This window comes from Lissotriton vulgaris, chromosome 3_1 (assembly GCF_964263255.1).
Source record: "Lissotriton vulgaris chromosome 3_1, aLisVul1.2, whole genome shotgun sequence".
NCBI lineage: Eukaryota > Metazoa > Chordata > Amphibia > Caudata > Salamandridae > Lissotriton > Lissotriton vulgaris.
Genome location: NC_141689.1, coordinates 831756026 through 831775802, shown reverse-complemented (window position 1 = coordinate 831775802; position 19777 = coordinate 831756026). Strand labels below are relative to the sequence as shown.

Here is a 19777-nt window from a genome sequence, read left to right as displayed (position 1 = left end):
TCTGTAGAAATGAAGCATGCACGATTGGCTGAGTGAACTAGTTATCTATTGTTTCCACGACTCTGAAGATATGTTTCGATTCTTGGGGAAACAAAGTTGTCATGTTTATGCGGTTGTCAGAAACGAATCCCTTCTTTTTTATTCGAGAAAGTTTCTAGTGACCTCTGAGCTAGCTGGCACTCACAATTAAGTTTAGTATACTCGATAGAGACATACTGACCTCAGTCCTATGCCAAATCTGTAGCGTATATTATTCCAATGCGCAGAGCCTATTTGGAATATAGGAACTACACTACAGAACAATGCGCATAGCACAACACGGTACAAAAATGGGGTGCAGAGGGTGCCCTGAAAGTCATGGTAGAGCAATACATGCTCCATGCGACATGGGGGAGTTTAAAGGGAAAGGTTGTCTTTGTTTACCACATGAGCTGGGGGTAGCACTCACAACAGGTGGAAACATGGGCCCTTATGTGAGAGTGCGCACTGTGAGCCATGCTGTAAATGTGCATAACCAGTGCACCATGGGCAGATCACACACATGCACGTTGTGGCCTGCTATCACCTTGCCATACTGTGTATACACCAGGCCCTGCAGTACAACTGCAGGATGCATCCACTGCAATGCTTATTTTGAGCCCGTGGTTTCCGGTGTTCGGCACCAGCAATTAATAGTCAACTCCAACACATATGACAGTCTGCCACTTCGTGACGCTGTTTGACTAATTTAAAGACACGCAAAGCAGTTGTTTATTAATTCAATATACATTCGAAATGACTAATATCTGCCCTAAGCCATTCTTATAGCTTTGGGGGCCTGGAATAGTCTAAATTGTCACACTTGTGGGAGTGTGATGGTTAGGAGTTGTGCTGGTACTTTCATTGGCACTGACACTAATTAAGCAGTGGCCCACTGTGATATTCAACAAGCTGTGCCCTACTGTAAAACTAAGCTGTACTACACAACACACAAGCTGCCGCCCTCGACTCTGCATAAAGCTGGAAACCTGTACCCTTCCCATAGCCAACATGAATAGTGCCTAGCTGCCATTGCACAGTGTCTGGACACCCTGTGCAACTAAGGCACAAGAGGCAGTAAAATAGGAAAAGAAAAAAAGAAAAAAAAGAAAGAACATGGGGAATAGAAAGGCAGGAAAGACAAGAAAATCTTAAACTTAAATTGTGCAGTGGTAACAAGACGCAAAAGGAAAAATATGATAAGAAATTGGGGTGGACTGTAAGGTTAGGGAGGAAAAATAGTTTACTTCAAATGTGGGTGATGTGCATTGTAACATGGAGCAATGTGTGCACTTTGTGACAGGACACTCACTACACGAGTGGCGAGTGCACTATAAATCTGTTGGCTACGAGGGCCACCATTCACTGATGTGCCAAGAAGTGCACTATCTGTCTGACTTTAGGGCGCCACCCACTGCAGGGCAGGGAACAGTCAAATGAGGGAGGAGGAGGGTACATGGTGCACTTCAAAGAGCTCTTTTCATACAGACAGATTTGTCCCCACAGACAGAAAGCGCGTCTGTCAGTAATGAAAAACAAGCATTTTCAATGCAATAGGTCTCGCTTTTTCAAGCTTTTAAGCGATTGGCATTGTAAATGACAATACCTTTTATTTATGTGTTTTAAACCACACACATATTTAAAAGGCATTGTTATTTTTAATGCCAATCGCTCAAACTCTTGCAAATTCGAGAGCACTTTAATGTTGGCCGCGCCCATTTATTTAGACCTGCTCACGGTATTCAGGTTACAGTGAGTAGCGTCCAAACAAAGGGGTGCGGACAATATTATAGTGAAAGCGCATATGGTGTGCTTTTACTCAAAGTAAAAATTAAATAATTAAGAAATGTTCTGCGCGACCTCTGAAGTGAAAGTAGTCCACACAATTAATTAATTAATAAAATTAATGAGCGCAGCCGCTAATGTGAAAGAAGCCACCTGTAAAATTAATATTTAAATAAGCGTGGCGGCTACACTGAAAGCGGACCATGCGGTAAATTAAATAAGTGAAAAAGTGTGCCCGCTATTGTTAAAGCAGACCGCATAGTAATTTACATAAATACAGTAGTAAGCGTGTGGCTTGCTGCGATGTCGTGGGTGGAATAGGGGAAGAGCATTAAGGAAAATAGTGCTCAGCAACTTATAAAGCAGAGCATGTAACAACACCAGTAAAAGGTCCAATCCTTATGGACAGTAACAAAAGGAGACAAGACGGTACCAAGGAGAGACTAAAAAGCCTCATAATAAATCTTTTTTTTATTTTTTTTATTGCACTGAGAAAAGGGGTCTTTGGGGCAGTGACCTCAGCTCCCAGAACACATGGTCACCTGTTGCCTCTTTTCTGCCAGACTCTTGAACTCCCCTTGCACCGGCCAAGGGACCCGGTTTTCCCCTCCCCCAGAAAATCACCCCCACTTATCCACATAAATAGGCCCTTGCTTCCTCTAGCATAGTCTCCAGTTCCGGAAAGTGGAACCAGAACCAAAACCTTCCCGCAAGAAGAGTTCCTCTCTCCCAGCTTGTTGGTGGTGGAATGATATTCACAATGATAAGAGTGTACTGGCAGCAGCCTCTTTGGATTACAGCAGTAGAACCAAAGTCTTGAGATCCGAGACTCCATTAACCACAAGAGCTTTCTACACCTAGGTGGTCCTTTCAAATTCGGCCTTACCACTTCCCAATTAACAGCTGTCTGTGGCATGTGCAACAGATTGTACATCACAAACGTGAGCTTCACAGCAGCTGGCACTTTATCAGCAACTCTGATGTACAAGTGGCCTATTTCTCCACCAAAAAGAGGATCCTTCCAGGACAGATCTGTTTGCCCGACTCTACCCTCCACTTGCCTGGACGGTGTAGGGGATCTGGAGGTCACTCAGAATCCGGCCCCTCCTCCAGAAGCCCCAGTGGTGTCACAGAAATTCCTGATTCCCAGATGGGAGGACCTTGTATGCGTGTTTGTAACAGCCACAGGTGTACCCTGGTGTACATGCCTATTGGACACAGGGCCAGATAAGTCCATGCGTGGCCACCTGTCCAAGAGTAGTCCCTCGTGCGTGCACCAGCTCAGGATGGACAGGCGCAACCACTTAGCACAGACTGCTCACTCCAGGTCAGCTCAAGTCTTTGAACGTGAAATGATCTTGCGTTAGCTTTGGTGTTGTGTGCACGCGATGAGAGCAGATGGAAGCGAGGTCTGGTGGATCACTCGGTGAGCCGTTTACAGGTCACCCCGCCCCCTCAGTCGTGAGGTAAGTAACCAGGTGTTGCCGCATTTTTTTTCCTTCGCCGCCATGGTAACCCGCGGCGCGTGTCCTCCACTTTCGACGCCAGCACGGCCACAAGGAGGGTCATCTTTCCAGGGCAACAGCACGCGCGCCAAACACGTTTGTGGCGCAGCAGTCTCAGTCTCTGGCACGAGGAGGGGAGGACGAGGGGCTGCCCTCCACATTCACGGACACGGGGCTGTCCTCCGCATTCACGGACTCCGGCTCCTCGTAGGAGGGCGGGACCTCCTCGTCCCCAGGCAGCTGTTGCTCCTCCTCCACGTCCACCTCGGGAGCAGCGTGCTCCGGGATGTCCTCAAGCTTCTGAACGGCTGGCATGGTCGACGGGGCGTCGGTGGCAGGGGCGGACATCTTTATGGCCTCCTCGTAGGCGGGCGGCATCTCCATCGCATAGAGACTGTAGGCGGGGGGAGACAAGGCGCTGCGGTCCATCTCTGCGAATGCGAACAAGTGTGGGTACTGCACCGAGCTGTAAGATGTCACAGTGCTGTGGATGGTGCTGTGCACAGTGCTGTCGTTATCCACAGCAATGACAGTCACTTCGCAGGGGTGCTGTGGTTGGGCTTGTGTGGGCCGCTTTGCTCTCCTGCAGCAGAACTTGACGCAGCTGACCGCTATGCCACAGAGAAGTAACAAAAATATTGTAAGCAGGATCAACCACACATACCACAGGCTCGTCCAATGAGTACCTTCTTTAGGGCACTGGGCCGACTTTCGACAGTCCTCTTCTGCTAAGCCTGGGGAAATCAGCAGGCCGCAGCACAGCAACAGGGTCCGCGAGGTCCAGCGGATAAGTGACTCCATGTCTGCGGGCAGAGGATGGACAGTCCCGGTGGACACGAAGACAACGACAGGCGCAAACGAACAACCAGCACAGCTCAGCAGACAGGTCTTTAAGGGACTGCAGACGGACGGAGGCCACGCCTCGCACCAGGACAGCTCTGTGGGTACGCCCCTTCACCAGGCCAGTGTAATGAGGCACCAGCATCCCGGGCTCTCTCCTGACCCTCTGTATTTTGAGGCTGGGAGCTTGGTGTTGCTCTGGCCTTTCGAGCATTCTGGTCTGGGCCCCCTGCCTCGTGGGGCCTGCCTGGCCAGAAGCAGTGTCAGCCCCTGCCGGGTCATCACCTTCAGGTTATGGGGGCAGTGGGGAGGGTGTGAATAGGCATGGGCCTACCTGGGAAGGCTGAAAGGAGAGGTGATTTAATGGCCATTGTGCATTCTCACTCCAGTATATGGTGGGCTGGGATCTATGACAGAATTTCGACTACAAAAATATCGACCTACAAGAATATCGAGTCAACAATATCGAGGGCAAAAATATCGACATCCTATCTACAACATGGTAAGTACAAAAATATCGAAAAAATAATATCGTTGTAAAAAATATCGATGTTAAAAATATCGATTTTTTTTAATATATATAAATGTAAAAGTAAGTATATAACACTAATAAATAAAATATACATATTTAAAAGTATCTAATAAAATTTAAAATTAATAAATAAAACATATATATTAATAATACATTAATTAAATATATACAGTAAAGATATAATATATATGTACTGAACAATAAGTATTAATGATTAATTTACTAATTTCTAAATTAATGAAATATATTCTAATTTACTAATACATGTACAAACATAAAACAACAACATACATAAAATGTAAGTAATATAAAAAATAAAATAAACATGTGATATTTTAACAATTAATTATATAAAGCGTTTGATAGCATAGGGATAAAATTACTATTCCCACTCCAGAGAGTGCAACAGTCGAGAAAACTGACCCTGAACCCAAAAACAACCCCTTTACCCACGAACTGAAAACTGACCCTGAACCCTAAAAATACCCCTTTACCCAAAAACTGAAAACTGACCCTGAACCCTAAAAATACCCCTTTACCCAAAAACTGAAAACTGACCCTGAACCCTAAAAATACCCCTTTACCCAAAAACTGAAAACTGACCCTGAACCCTAAAAATACCCCTTCACCCAAGAACTGAAAACTGACCATGAACCCTAAAAATACCCCTTTCCCCATGAACTGAAAACTGACCCTGAACCCTAAAAATACCCCTTTACCCATGAACTGAAAACTGACCCTGAACCCTAAAAATACCCCTTTACCCATGAACTGAAAACTAACCCTGAACCCTAAAAATACCCCTTTACCCAAAAACTGAAAACTGACCCTGAACCCTAAAAATACCCCTTTACCCATGAACTGAAAACTGACCCTGAACACTAAAAATACCCCTTTACCCATGAACTGAAAACTGACCCTGAACCCTAAAAATACCCCTTTACCCAAGAACTGAAAACTGACCATGAACCCTAAAAATACCCCTTTCCCCATGAACTGAAAACTGACCCTGAACCCTAAAAATACCCCTTTACCCATGAACTGAAAACTGACCCTGAACCCTAAAAATACCCCTTTACCCATGAACTGAAAACTGACCCTGAACCCTAAAAATACCCCTTTACCCAAAAACTGAAAACTGACCCTGAACCCTAAAAATACCCCTTTACCCATGAACTGAAAACTGACCCTGAACACTAAAAATACCCCTTTCCCCATGAACTGAAAACTGACCCTGAACCCTAAAAATACCCCTTTACCCATGAACTGAAAACTGACCCTGAACCCTAAAAATACCCCTTTACCCATGAACTGAAAACTGACCCTGAACCCTAAAAATACCCCTTTACCCAAAAACTGAAAACTGACCCTGAACCCTAAAAATACCCCTTTACCCAAAAACTGAAAACTGACCTTGAACCCTAAAAATACCCCTTTACCCAAAAACTGAAAACTGCCCCTAAACACTCAAAATACCCCTTTACCCAAAAACCCAAAAATGACCCTGAACCCTAAAAATACTCCTTAACCCAAAGTTAAATAATATTATTTAATTAGCAATTAATAATTAATTAACAATAACAATAAAGTAAATATATTAGCACATAAGCTGTAATTAATATAATTTAATAATTAATATCATTTTTCCCCAATTAATTAATTAACAGTAACTAAAAATTATATATATAAATAAATTACTCTAATAATGTAATTAACTAACTAATATTATTTAATTACCAATTAATTACTAATTTAAAATATGTACCAAATTATATTAATTAATTAACTAATTAATATTAATTATTTGCCAATTAATTAGTTATAAATATTTAAAAACATATATTAATTAAATAATTATTATTAAATTACTCCCCACCCTATTCCCCTATAAACCCACATCCCGCTACAGAAAATATATATCAATTAATCAATTAATTATTTCCCAATTAATCAATATTAATGAGCAAATAATTATAATTAATTAATTAATCCTACTAATTATTAATCAACTTACCATAATTAAATTACTTCCCACCCTATTCCCCTATAAACCCACAACCCGCTCCGGTACTAAAACATCAAATTTCCTTATAAATTTCTATATTATTATAGAAAATGTATACACATATAATAGTAATTATTATAAATACTTAAATTAAACATATAACACATACATAATAAAAAACTATAAAATAATACAAATATCAATATTAGTGTCATCGAAATTATTAACATCGATATATATGCTATCGATATTACTAACTTCGATATTACTTACATCGATATTAAGTATTTCGATATTACTTACCTTGGGTCGATATTCTGTCCTACGATATTCTTGCCTTCGATATTATGCTCCTTCGATATTTCAGACTCGATATTATGGTAGGTCGATATTTCCGACTCGATATTTTGACTGTCTACCGGTGGGCTGGCAGGAGGTAATAGAAGCGGCCTCCCAAGAGGTCAGGTGTTGCCACCTCAGCCCCAGTGTCTTTTAGGCCTTGTTGCTGGGTGCAGGGTTTAAATGACTGGATATGACATTAAGATTAATCCTGAATTGCTGCACAAAATGTGTGCCTAGAAAAGTACACAATTTTTTACAACAAAAGGAGTTTGGCCCATGCGGACAGAAGTGGGGTAAGGGCCCAAATGCTTTATGAAAAAGAGGAACCCACACTTCAATTTGACCAAATTTAACAATTTTTCAATAATGTCATGAAAAAATATATGGTTATAATTTTTCCCCCCCTTCCTTTGTGAAACAATATCACATGTTCTTTGTACATTATATTGTTCATTAGTTGTATGTCTCTACAATCTGTTTTGTATGTTGCGTTAAATTGTTGTGTTACGATGCACTTTTTGATTTAAGTTTCTTGTCGTACGCTTATGGTGAGTACGTTCAAGACATTGTGATTTCTCTGGACTGAAGTGACTTCTATTTTTTGATAAAATTGATAAATAAAACGGCGCAACTAATCGCCCAGATAAACATATTAAGCTTTGTTTATCTTCTTTCATCCCAAATTCAAATGGTGTGAAACTTATTGAAGTGTGGGTTCCTCTTTTTCATAGAAAAGTACACAAAGCACTGACTGGAAAGGTGTCAGTGATGTAAATTAGCATTTACAACAATGGTTAAGTGTACACTGCAGTACATGCAGATGTCAGCGAGACGTTAAGCAAGTGCACAGTGGTAAAACCGGATGGGCCCCTGATTATAGGAGTAACTGACAAAAGCAGAATTAAACTATTAGAGTCACCTGCAAATCGTGAGCTCCTGTAAAACCAGCTTTATAGATCTAATTATCAGAGGCTCCTTTGCTGCCTGACAGAAAGGATGTTATGCAGCTACAGAAAGGGGTTCCTAAACTAGTTTGTTTAAGAAGAAATTTGATGCACACAAAAGAGAGGTATTCCTTACTTTATGAGAGTTGCCTGCGAAAGGTCTGTGTAATTTGCACTTCTTTTAGGATTGCGGGTCTCAAGAACGTGCAGGCATCTCTGCTTCATGTACAAGCAGAAGCACTTTTAACATGTGCTGTCTGCTTTGGGGCCATTGCAATTATGCAGCAATGGAGGACACAATGATGCTGCAGTGTTGGCTAAATTATGCAACAAAGAAAGGCTGCAGCCTAATGTGAGGTACATTTTCTGATACTTTATTATTTTGACTTTTTCACACATCCTACAGTCTCTGCAAAGCTTTTGCCAGTTTAACATACAAGTGCAGCAGTGAGAATGGTGACCAGTCAACCTTTGTAAAGGACTTTCTACTTCACAGCAACACAAGTCACGTGTTTTGATCCACTTGAGCTACATACAATTTTTTTGTTAAAACCATCATATTATGCGGCCGATGATATATTATGAGGAAAATATGGCAGAGCCATAATTATGTGGAAAAGATTTGCAAATTAGGATATTTTGCCATTCATGTTTGACCTTCCTCATGCAGTCTCTGTTGGGTAGTATTTCTAGACCTACAGTGCTTTTGGAGAGACAAAGGATGAAGGTGTCTAATAGTGATTGCAGAGGATAGTAGTCTCAAGGGGAGAAAATAATTTATTGAGATAATCCGAAGAACACTACCTATTTCTGACTCTACCACTGTTTGAGTCTCATAATTTCAGAATTGATGCATTTGCAATTCTCATGCTAACTAGCTTGAGTAGCAATTACACAAACTACTGATATATATTAATTGTTTCTCATTCATCTGATAATGCTAAAAGCATCTGCAAAACCAACAGGTCTGGGTTGTTTAGGTGTATATATTCATTTTTGATTGCTATTTCTAGATACAATAACAGGAAACCAGAAGGCATCTAATGCTGGCTTCATTACATGTTGCGTGAAGCACATAAAAAATGTAGGTCTACAATTTTGCATTGACCGAGGGGCACTGAATGATGTACTCAACAGTGCTACCCAACATGTAGGCCCTCCTGTCACAGAATTTACTCCCAAATTTTATGTTCACAAATGGTTAGGAAAAGGGAAGAGAAGTGCTGATGAAAGAAACCGGCATGGCTGGGAGACGAAAGGCACCTGGTTCCTCTTATGAGCGTGTTTGGGACATTCTGTGAATGAAAATGTATCCCACGTTGTAAATGTATTTTAATGTAATTAACTAATATATTAAACCTTAAATAAACGTGTATCCATTGGTGTGGATGCCAAACATACTAAAAATCGGTATGTTTTACTCTTTTTAGCCTCACTTCTGACTCCTCCCACTGATCCAATCCTCTGGTTATTACCGCCTCCTGATGCTCCTTCCACAGTTCCCCTACGTTTTTCCCCCCACTTCGACTGGACACTCTGTGCAACAAAGTTATACCAAGAGAGCCTCATCACGACGCCTGACATTAATGATGTGATTGTGCACAAGTGCAGCCGCCATCTTAAATTGGGGCAATATTCATTTAAAATTGTAACGGTCCTGGATTTTCTCTGCGCCTTAGCAGCACGTAACTGGAAATCAATGCAAATAGTTGAGGGCATGGTTTTTTGCTTAGCTGGGGGGGGGAAACAGGCACTCTCGGAAAACATCCTCTAACATTAGACGGCGCTCTTTGAATGCACAGCAAATGTAACAATAGAACAACATGATTTACAGCCCTGTTTACAAAAAGGACCTGGAGTGACAGAAAACATCCAGGGCTCTGATCAAGGCCTCTTAGAGAAAGGGAAAAGTAGACCCTAAACATATGTTACAATGAGTTAAGTGGAAGGGTACAGGTATTAGGGCATTACTCCACGGTTTGAAAAGGAGGGACAAATAGGAAAGATTGACAACTAACCAGCACAGATTTTTGAAGGACACTGAAACAAACCAATGAAAAATAGTAAGCCCACAAAGAAGTATATAAGTATATACTAAAGTATATACACGAGGTTTCGAAAGTTTTACTTAAAAAGTGATGTTGTGGTGGTGAGAGGGGCTTGTAAATATGCTCCCTAGTTTGTAGTAAAATCATCTTTATTTGTAAGCATGTCATAAACTAAATGTATGTTTCTCGTAAATAAATTCTTACAAATTTCATTAGGTTATAGACCAGTTTTTACATGCCCCATTCACATTTGTATTATGGGAACGAAGTATATACGAGCACCTGTAAGATTATACCCCAGATAGAATATTGTTACTGTTTAGATACCATCCATTGTGTCAACTTTATGCATGACAGATGTATAGGTTAATCATTCCATGGATCTACACACAATCATACTTGTAGGGACTTATTTGCATTTCAGTAGTTATTCTGTGAACATTAGCTATTGGAGCTCTATTGTACTATGAAAGGTCCCAATACTGTTATCAGTTTTTATCCACAGAAAAACACATGCCAGAAGTGGTTAAAAATCCCTTGCCCCCTTTTTCTAATTTAAGATGTTTCTAATTTAAGATGTTGCTGCGTCGTGCAGTGGGTAGCTTTTCACTCTACTGATGCTGAGACATGGTAATGCAAGCTCCGGTACCAAGAGTACATTTGTCATTTGCATTCATACCCCGCCCTAGCAAGAAATATATTCTTAAAATTATTAGTAGGAATCTGGTGCCTTCTTTGTGGCTCGTAGTAATGTTGTACGCTCAAGGTAAGTGCCCTGTGTGTTTTTAATGTAGCATCAACCTTGCTAAAAGTAGTGCTTAATTTGAGCCAGAGGTTTCCTGTGCTCGGTACCAGCACCTAATAGTCAACACCCGCACTTATAACAGTCTGTCACATGGCAGCGTAGTATGCCAAATTCATATATGAACACAACAACAATTGTTTAATGATTCAATGGACATTAACATGACAAAAAACCTTTGTCCAAGTTTGTTATAGCATCGAGTGACCTTAAAGATTCTGAATAGTCACACTTGTAGTAGTTGTGTTGGTACTGTCATTGGCACCACTGACAGGGGCACTGGATGCGTCAAGCTGCATGGACTCCTGGCGAGGGTCCTGGCACTTTTTTTTGGTGCAAATTAACCACTGACTAAAACTTAACAACTTTTAGCCGATGATTTCAAAATGGGGGACCTAATCCTTCCCTGTTGTGACTTTACATTAAGGCTAACATTTACCATTATCCCCGCCGGGCCACACCTCTTTGTGCATGTGTTTCTTTCAGGGTGAGCTTTTGTTGACTGTGTCCGTACAAATTTGATTCACACTAATTTTAGAGAGGGTTAGATTCCCTGAAATCACACCCTTTTTAGAGAAAATCACGTTTTGTGTTTTTGCTGTGAGAAATGAGGCTGCGAGGGATGTTTCAGTTTTATTTGAATGCCCTGCTCTCCATGACTGGGCCTTGCATGGGAATGCAGAGTGCTTTAATATTCTTGCTCTCTTGTCTATCGCTGTGACTGTCTGTTGGGAAAAACTCACACAAATTGCTAAGTTTTGTTGCTTGTGCCTTGTTCCACATATATACTTTCATAAGGCAAGATGTATATTTCCCCTTATTTAGTCCCAGTCTACACATCTTGCTTTCTACAGATATCTGTATACTATAATATAGGTACAGAATTTTTTTTTAATTCAATCAACTTTTGACTTAATATTTTACTTTTTATACTACTGCATTTCTAATGTGGTCTGAAAGGCTGCTAGAAGAGCTATTCCTAAGGCCCCCTACTTTCAAAGACATATGAGGCTCGTTCAGAGGAAATGCAGTTTTGAATAACTCTGACATATCACATAATTTTAACCCTCATGGACGGTTTCACACAATAAATATTATACTGTATGCAGTTTTGCATAGTGAGAACCATTCCCTTGGGCGTCAAAGCCCTTTAGAGATGAGCACGATACAGGAAAAGTTGAGACGATGAGAATCATACAGTGGTATGCACGACCTAAAAACATTAAACAATCCATTATACCTTGGTATGGAAGACACAGAGACAATAAATTATAAGAAAGGGTGGGCCGAAACTGCAATTCCATCAAAGTCATATAAACATATAGATGAAGGTGTATTCTACTGGTGCTGCTTTAGGACAGCTAGGGGCATATTTACAAGCCCCAATCGCCACAGGGACGTCACTTTTTTCGACGTTCCTGTGGCGATAGGGGCTGCGCCTTATTTACAAGGCAGTGTTAAGCTACTTAACGAGGCTTAACACTGCCTTGTAAGGGGAAGGCAATGGATGTTGGGGTGGGCGTTCCAGCGCAACGCCCATTGATTCTGACGCTGCCTCCTATTTACAAGGGAGGCGTAAATAGGAGACAGCACCAGAATTAAGACCAGGGAAAACCTGGTCTTAACCTGGCGAAGCGGGGATAAACGTTTAATTTCTCCTTGTTTTTGCTGTTTTCATGTGTGCTGCGTTGTGCAGCACACATGAAAACAGCAAAAGGCCAATGATTGTTTATGTACAGGAAGGTCCCCTTTCCTGCACATTAACAATATTTTTTTTTAAATGCTGTTTTGCAACTCCTGTGTGTGCTGCATTAAGTAGCACACATAGAAGTTACAAAACAGCATTTTAAGATTGTTTATGTGCAGGAAGGGGGACCTTGGGTCTAAAGTCTGATGATAAAAACGAAATCTAATTGATTTTGGATTCCTCTAGAGAGTTTTAACCTCTAATGAACAGGATACCTTTTCCCTTATAGAGCGGCTGGTACATTGAGGTTGTAGAGTTTTCCAAGCAGGGGCTGATGCAATGCAAATCATAAAGCCGGAGTTTGTTCTTGAAAAACAAAAAAGAAATGGCGCTGTCTTGCTACGACTTTTCACCCAGCATGTGGGGGTCATTTGTGTTATCCTGGTCATGATCACCAAACTTTTCAGGCAGTTCTCAACTTGAAAACTGTGAACCAGCAGAGCTGTACCAAAACTAAATGGGGTGGGGAAACCAGACGTTTGGCTGACAGGGAAGCTACCAGACTGAAAATGACTCAATAAATGTAGAAAGACCATGCAAATGTATGGGACCAGCCACAACCTATTGATTCTGTAGGTGCTTAGCTTGTTTGTATTGTATTTCTCTGACTCTCCCATGGTATTTCTGGCAATTGCAGTGCCAGTTAACAACTCTGAAGCATTCGCAGGCGTGGCAGGTTCTTTGTATGCGTTAGTGACACCTACACTTACAAAGCTGACATAGGGAATCATCTGCCAGTGGTGCATGTGGAATATAATACTTTTTGTACATGTAATTTAGACTTAGACAATGAAGAATCTTTGAGATTCCGGCCTGGTAAATGTACCTTCCACATTTGTAAGTGCCACCTAGATAAGTAGCAGAAGAATTTTCAAGTGTTCTTTCCTGTACAAAAACAATCCTGCCCTAAATGTTGGCACCCTTGCACCATGACATAAGGGTGTCTGCTTTGGTGCTAGGCTGCCGGAAGTGCACAAGCGCAATGAGAGACCAGACGTGTGCCATATCTCAGTACATATGGCACATTTCTGCTTTCTCCATTTCAAGCAATGCAGTTGCCTTGCTGAATTGCATTGCTCAAAAGATTAGTAAATCCAGGCCCCGGTGTTTAGTGGTTCAGGAAGTGCGTGAAAGTGGGAACATGTCTTCCTATTTATACAGACTGTTGTAGGGAAAAAAAATATTGGTGACATTTACTCGTTACCTAACATTTCACAGGTTGAAACTCTGGAACGCACACATGTTAGGGAAAACAAATAATAAGGGACTTATTTACAAGCCCCTTGCGCCATTAGTACGTCATTTATTCCCATATCAAATGTGACGCACCAGTGGCGCAAGAGGCTTGTAAATGAGCCCCTAAGTCGGGATTGAATGTGATTACCAGTCTGAACCCCTTAGGTACTTACACCTATCAGTGGAACTTTTGGCAATGTGGTTATGTGTCGTAAGAACTCAAAAGTGTAAAGGAATACAACTTCTTTGATAATCGGGACCAAAGCTTCTGTCTGAGCTGTACCACTCACATTTGTTGAAAATTGTGTTTGTAGTGATCACAGGTTTGGGGATTGATCTTCATTATCACCCATTAAGGGACATATGTATGAGGAAATGATGGAGCACGGAGCAGCGGCACATTTTGCAGTGCCACACTCCACCATTTCCAAAATGCAGGGATGCGCCGTCTTTACAAAAATACGGGGCACCCCTGTGTTTTCCCTAGCACTGGCGCTAATATTAGAACCCTAGCACCAATATAGGCAACCTTGCTCCATAGTGCAAGGGACCCTGCGCTGCAGGGAATGATAGTTTATGTGCAGGAAGGTGTTCTTCCCTGCACATAAGCAATCAATAATGGTGATTTGTTTCTTCTATGTGTGCTGCAGAATGCAGCACATATAGAAGTAACAAATGTCCATTATTTAATGATTGTTTATGTGCAGGAAGGGACACCTTCCTGCACATAAATATGAATTAATGGCATTTTACTCTTTCTATGTGTCCTGCAGAATGCAGGACATATATAAAATGCAAAAACGAGGAGAAATACAAGTATTTCTCCTTGTTGTGCCATTCTAAGGCCTGCTATTGCACGGTATTAATTTTTGGCACTGCTTCAGATTTACACCACCTTGTAAATCTAGGGCAGTGTCAAATAACAATTGGTGTTGCGTTGCAACGCCCACAACAATGCCCATTGCACGCACCTTTCACACAGATACCTGCATAAAAGGGTACCATATTTACAAAGCTGAGATAAAACCACAAAAAAGTATCTTAACGCCACTTTGTAAATTTGGTGCGGGTCATTGCGCCACCAGAACTTCAAAAAAGGGATGATCTGGTGGTGCAATCCCCTTGTAAATGTGACCCAAAGTTTTGTTAATGTTTATCACATATTGTGAAATAATCAGATGCCCATGGCTTGTCACTTCAGTTTCTGACTTTTTCCCTCTCTTTTCCACAGGCCCTTGGTATTGGTATATGGAAGCATGCTGACATCGGTGAGGAGAGCTTAGAGGGAAGTCGATAGAGAAAAATGACACCTGGGCATCTGCTGAAGGACTAAAACTGCAATCAGCTCACTCAACTGTGCAAAATGGCTTTAATGACCGCTTCTCAAATGAAACAAGCCGACCAGCCAAGGGAAAGGCACGATTCCCTAATCCTAGTACACTACAATTACACAGGCAAACTGACCCAAAGAGGGCCTGAGCCTAGCCACATGGATGCTTCAAGCATAGCCTTTATGGTCATATGTAGCCTGATCGTGCTAGAGAACTTAATGGTGCTGATAGCCATATGGAAAAATAACCGATTTCACAATCGCATGTACTTTTTCATAGGCAACCTGGCCCTCTGTGACTTGTTAGCTGGAATAGTTTACCAGGTGAACATCCTCATGTCAGGCAAAAAGACTTTAAGCATTTCAGTGACAGTCTGGTTTGTAAGGGAAGGCAGCATGTTTGTTGCCCTTGGTGCTTCGACCTTCAGCCTGTTGGCTATAGCCATCGAGAGACACTTGACCATGATTAAAATGAGACCTTATGATGCAAACAAGAAGTACAGGGTATTCCTTCTGATTGGAACCTGTTGGCTTATCTCCTTTTCATTGGGTGCCTTGCCCATCCTTGGCTGGAACTGTATGGGGAACCTGCCAGACTGCTCCACAATCCTCCCTTTGTATTCCAAGAAGTATGTTGCATTTTGTATCAGCATTTTCATGGTCATCCTGTTGGCCATTGTGATGCTATACACCCGCATTTACATACTAGTGAAGTCCAGCAGCCGTAAAGTCACCAATCATAACAATTCGGAGCGGTCCATGGCTCTCCTTCGGACCGTTGTGATTGTAGTGGGGGTGTTCATTGCCTGCTGGTCGCCCTTGTTCATACTTCTGCTCATAGATGTCGCCTGTAAAGTGCGAGAGTGTGATATTTTGTTTTCTGCAAAATGGTTCATCGTCGTCGCCGTTCTTAACTCAGCCATGAACCCGGTCATCTACACGCTAGCCAGCAAAGAAATGAGGCGGGCCTTCTTGCGGCTGATGTGTGGCTGCTTCATGAAGACTGTTGTCAGTGGAACTTTGCAGATAGAACCAACCCCAGAACACAGTCGAAGTAAATCCAGTAGCTGCAATTTTCCAAGGTCAAAAGAAGAATTGTCGCCCAGAGTTGTTCCTACGTGTACTTTTGAAAAGAGCGAACCTTCATGTCACAATGGAAAAATGTGAGAGTATAGGACTAGTCTGCTGCTGTGTGGACTCAATATAAACTGAGGCAAATTTCCAATCATATTATCATAAAAGAACTGCAACTGAAGGGACAATGAACATGGGAAATAATAATTATTCAACTCTATTTATTGCATGAACTATTTAGTTGAATTTTTATGTGGAAATAGGTCTGAACTCAGGAAGGCTCTTTCTAGTACCACGTACCACTGTAGCATGCCTTTAGTATATAGTATAATGTTTGTCCCAGAGTGGAACAGTTGCTGACATACGTACATTGTTTAGATAACTACATCCTTACTTTAATGGTCATACATTGCTCAATTGTCCACATCTGACATGTTCAGATGATACTTGTGGTTTGCATATAAACAGTAGGCAGACGTATTACTGTAACCTTTCTATGAAGACTAGCCATTCCAAATGAAAACACCTAGAAAAAGAGCAGTATGATGCCAGGTTCATGGAAATCAGGCACTCCACAAGGTTGTTGGCAGATCTGTGGCTGTGTTCACTCGCACAATCAACATCAAGGCATCCCTCTGTAAGAAGAGACACTTTTTAGAAAGGGGGTTGTTACCTGCCACACCTATACACCACTTCAAAAGGAGGTGGGGAAAAAGGAAAATAACTCATTTTTTATTAATAACCCTCACTCACTCTAATAGTGACATGCTTCATCATTGGATTCACCCTGGCCCCTACAAGTCAGGATCGGCTCGAATAATGTTCCAGGGAGCTCTCTTAATTGTAATATCTAGGGGCAGAACAATAAATAAAAATGTCTCATGCACTCCCTAGCTTCCCATGATTAGTGAGGTGGATGGGAAATATGAAAACTAAATATTAAGAGGATTTAAGATATTATGGTCCTATGACCCTTTAAATCACCAACATGTTTCAGCCCTACGTTACTGACTTGTTTAGGTCCTGGGGTTTCATCAGGGCTGGTTAATTTTTCTAGTACTCCCGGTGACGTATATTATTCGTGGAAGAATATATGTGGCATGCATTCCAAGTCAGTGTATGCTATGCACAGACAGAGTTATACATGTCAATCCAAACTGTACCCTCTCCTCTCATTTGATGATTATTACCCATTGGGAGCAGTGGGGGTTGTCCTGTAGTCAAGCAATTGCCAAGGGTCTATACCCTCCGCATCACCTGTCCGAACAGGTGATACAGGAGGGTAGGGACCCAGATAATTGATACAGAGGGATACCTTGATGATGATTGTGTAATTTTCTAGGAAGGGCATATCCTTTCACCCTTAAACACAATAAAGGATCTTCCCAATCCCCTATGTTTGGTAGGTATCCCAACCTCCCTTACTGCAGTGTTGAGATGTGCCCTTGCATACATATGTAGATGCTGTATGTAGGCGTGTCCTACTGCATGTGAAGTTCATGTTGCCTCTAACAGAACAAGTGAGAATTATACCTTTGGTTTCCCCTCTTTATTACTGCTCTCTCAGGCCTTCTATTTCACTTATATTAAGTTACGAAAGGGGGCATGCCTCTATTTATATACTGCTATCTAAACTAATTTACAACATTAAAGGTAAATATGAAAAAAAATGAAGCTGTGTATGTTTTAACATGTTGAATTACAGGAGCGAAGATTTGTCAAATGCTGTGAACCCACATTGTTAAGTATTTCCAATTAACCATACGTCAATACAGGGTGGAAATTGGTATCGCACTTTGTGAACTGCAAAATGGTGTGTAAATCTGCCTAGATTAGCCTAAACACTTGGAAACACGTTTGTGCGCATAACACAAAACTGTATATCTTCTTACTCTGCGTTTGAAAATATAAGAGAACTTCGCCAGAGGGGATTTATGATGTGGTCAAAAAGTAAGAGTAATCCGTGAAGGGAACGTTTTTTATTGAGTAAGTCACAGGCAGGCCCAGACTGGCCATACCAGGCACCGGGCAAACCCCCGGCGCGCCACACGGGTGGGGGCCGGTTTTGGGCCCCTGGGCGCCGTTTTTGTTACAGGGTCGTTTTTGCAGGAAAGCTGCAAAATCGGCCCTGTACCAAAATCGGCCGAACACCACCCTGGCAAAGAGCTCAATGGCACCTCCAACCCCCACTCCCCCCGCACCCCCGAGTGGGGAAAGGGGCTGGCCGAGCACTTTGCCAGGGCCGGTTTTGGTTCCCAGTTTGGCCCTGGTCATAGGTGTATGGGTTTGCCCCGGTTGTAGCGCGAATGAGTGAATTGTTAACCCTTTTAAACTATTTTCATCGTTTGAGCATTCTGAGATGGCTACTAATATGGGCGTCTGTTTGAGCCTTCTGGTACCCGAGGCCATTGCACAGTGCCCGGATTAAACCCAGAGGAGGCCCTTAGACAGTCGAAATTTCGACCCTTTCCCGCTCGCAAATTATCTCACACGTTTTTAATTTTACCAGTCAGCAATTTTAGTAAACCATTTTTATTACATAAAACAAAACACTCCTTTTAGGGGCCCTGTGACAACAGATCAAAATAATATTGATTTGTTCTTAAAAGAAAATTACAATCAAGCTTCCTTAAATTATCTAAGGAGGCTTGATTGTAATTTTCTTTCAAGATCAAATCAATGTTACTTTGATCCTTTCAATTCATACTTTGATCCTTTGAAGCGAGCCCCTAAAAGGAGTGAGGCCCACAGGCAGGAGCCTATTTGGTAATCCGGAACTGTCAGCCGGCTGTGTGCTTCGTCTCATTTTACAGATTTGCAGTAGCTGAGTGTGTACGGATTTGAAGTTTCAGTGAACCTTGCATGCATTCCAACATTTTGGAATAGAAAAGTGGGGAGGTTTAAAAAAAAGAAAGAATGAGGAGAACGTATTTCTCCCATAGACTTCTATTGTGAACTGCATCGGGTCTATTGGTGTATATGGGACTTGCAAGTGTGCTACTGCAGGATCGGATATCAGAAATTCGAATATAAGCGTTTCCCATACCTGTCAGGAGCACAGAGAAATCGCTATGGCAGGCAGAGAAAGTGTGTCAAACATGTTGCGCACTTGCTTGCTGGACCAGGTTTTTGGCAGTACATAATTCGATTCACACAGGACCAGCCCCTGCTATCTGAAGCTCGCCAAGGAATTGGATCTTTGCATGCAGGATTCGAGAGGTGGGAGACTAGCTCTGAATAGGGAGGGGTGGCATGCATGCTCCTGTATCTTGAGACAGTCTTTATCTGTCACCGAGTTCATTCAGAACTTAGGGCCTCATTTATGAAAAGTGACGCATCGCTGCGTGAAAACAGCGATGCGTCACTTTTCATTGCGCCCTCCTTGCGACACCAATGATGCGTCATATTTACAGTATGACACATCATTGCGCAAGGAGTTACAGATACGTCAGTATTTCTGACGTATCTCTATGACGCAAAAGTGACAGATTGCTGGAGTGTGTCACAAAAGTGACGCAACTCCAGCAATGTGTCCTTTCACACGGGGCAAGCCCCATGTGAATGGCCCT

The 19777-nt window shown here is 41.9% G+C and overlaps 2 protein-coding genes across 2 annotated transcripts in view; one reads left to right on the top strand and one right to left on the bottom strand.

Moving 5' to 3' along the window:
- S1PR3 (sphingosine-1-phosphate receptor 3) overlaps positions 1 to 17878 on the top strand; it is a 41611-nt gene extending 23733 nt beyond the window's left edge. Inside the window, exon 2 of the mRNA XM_086961142.1 lies at positions 15036 to 17878. Within this exon, the coding sequence (XP_086817268.1) occupies positions 15168 to 16301 (1134 nt within the window). The 5' untranslated portion in view covers positions 15036 to 15167 and the 3' untranslated portion in view covers positions 16302 to 17878. The remainder of the gene's footprint in view (positions 1 to 15035) is intronic.
- On the bottom strand, positions 3037 to 4236 carry LOC147727096 (transmembrane protein 52-like). Its single transcript, XM_086963052.1, has one exon. The coding sequence runs from the start codon at positions 4107 to 4109 to the stop codon at positions 3423 to 3425; it is 687 nt and encodes a 228-aa protein (XP_086819178.1). The 5' UTR covers positions 4110 to 4236; the 3' UTR covers positions 3037 to 3422.
- Positions 17879 to 19777: the final 1899 nt, after the last annotated feature.

Bases quoted from the DNA above. Each gene is read 5' to 3' on its own strand.
- LOC147727096 (XM_086963052.1), bottom strand. From the start codon at position 4,109: ATGGAGTCACTTATCCGCTGGACCTCGCGGACCCTGTTGCTGTGCTGC.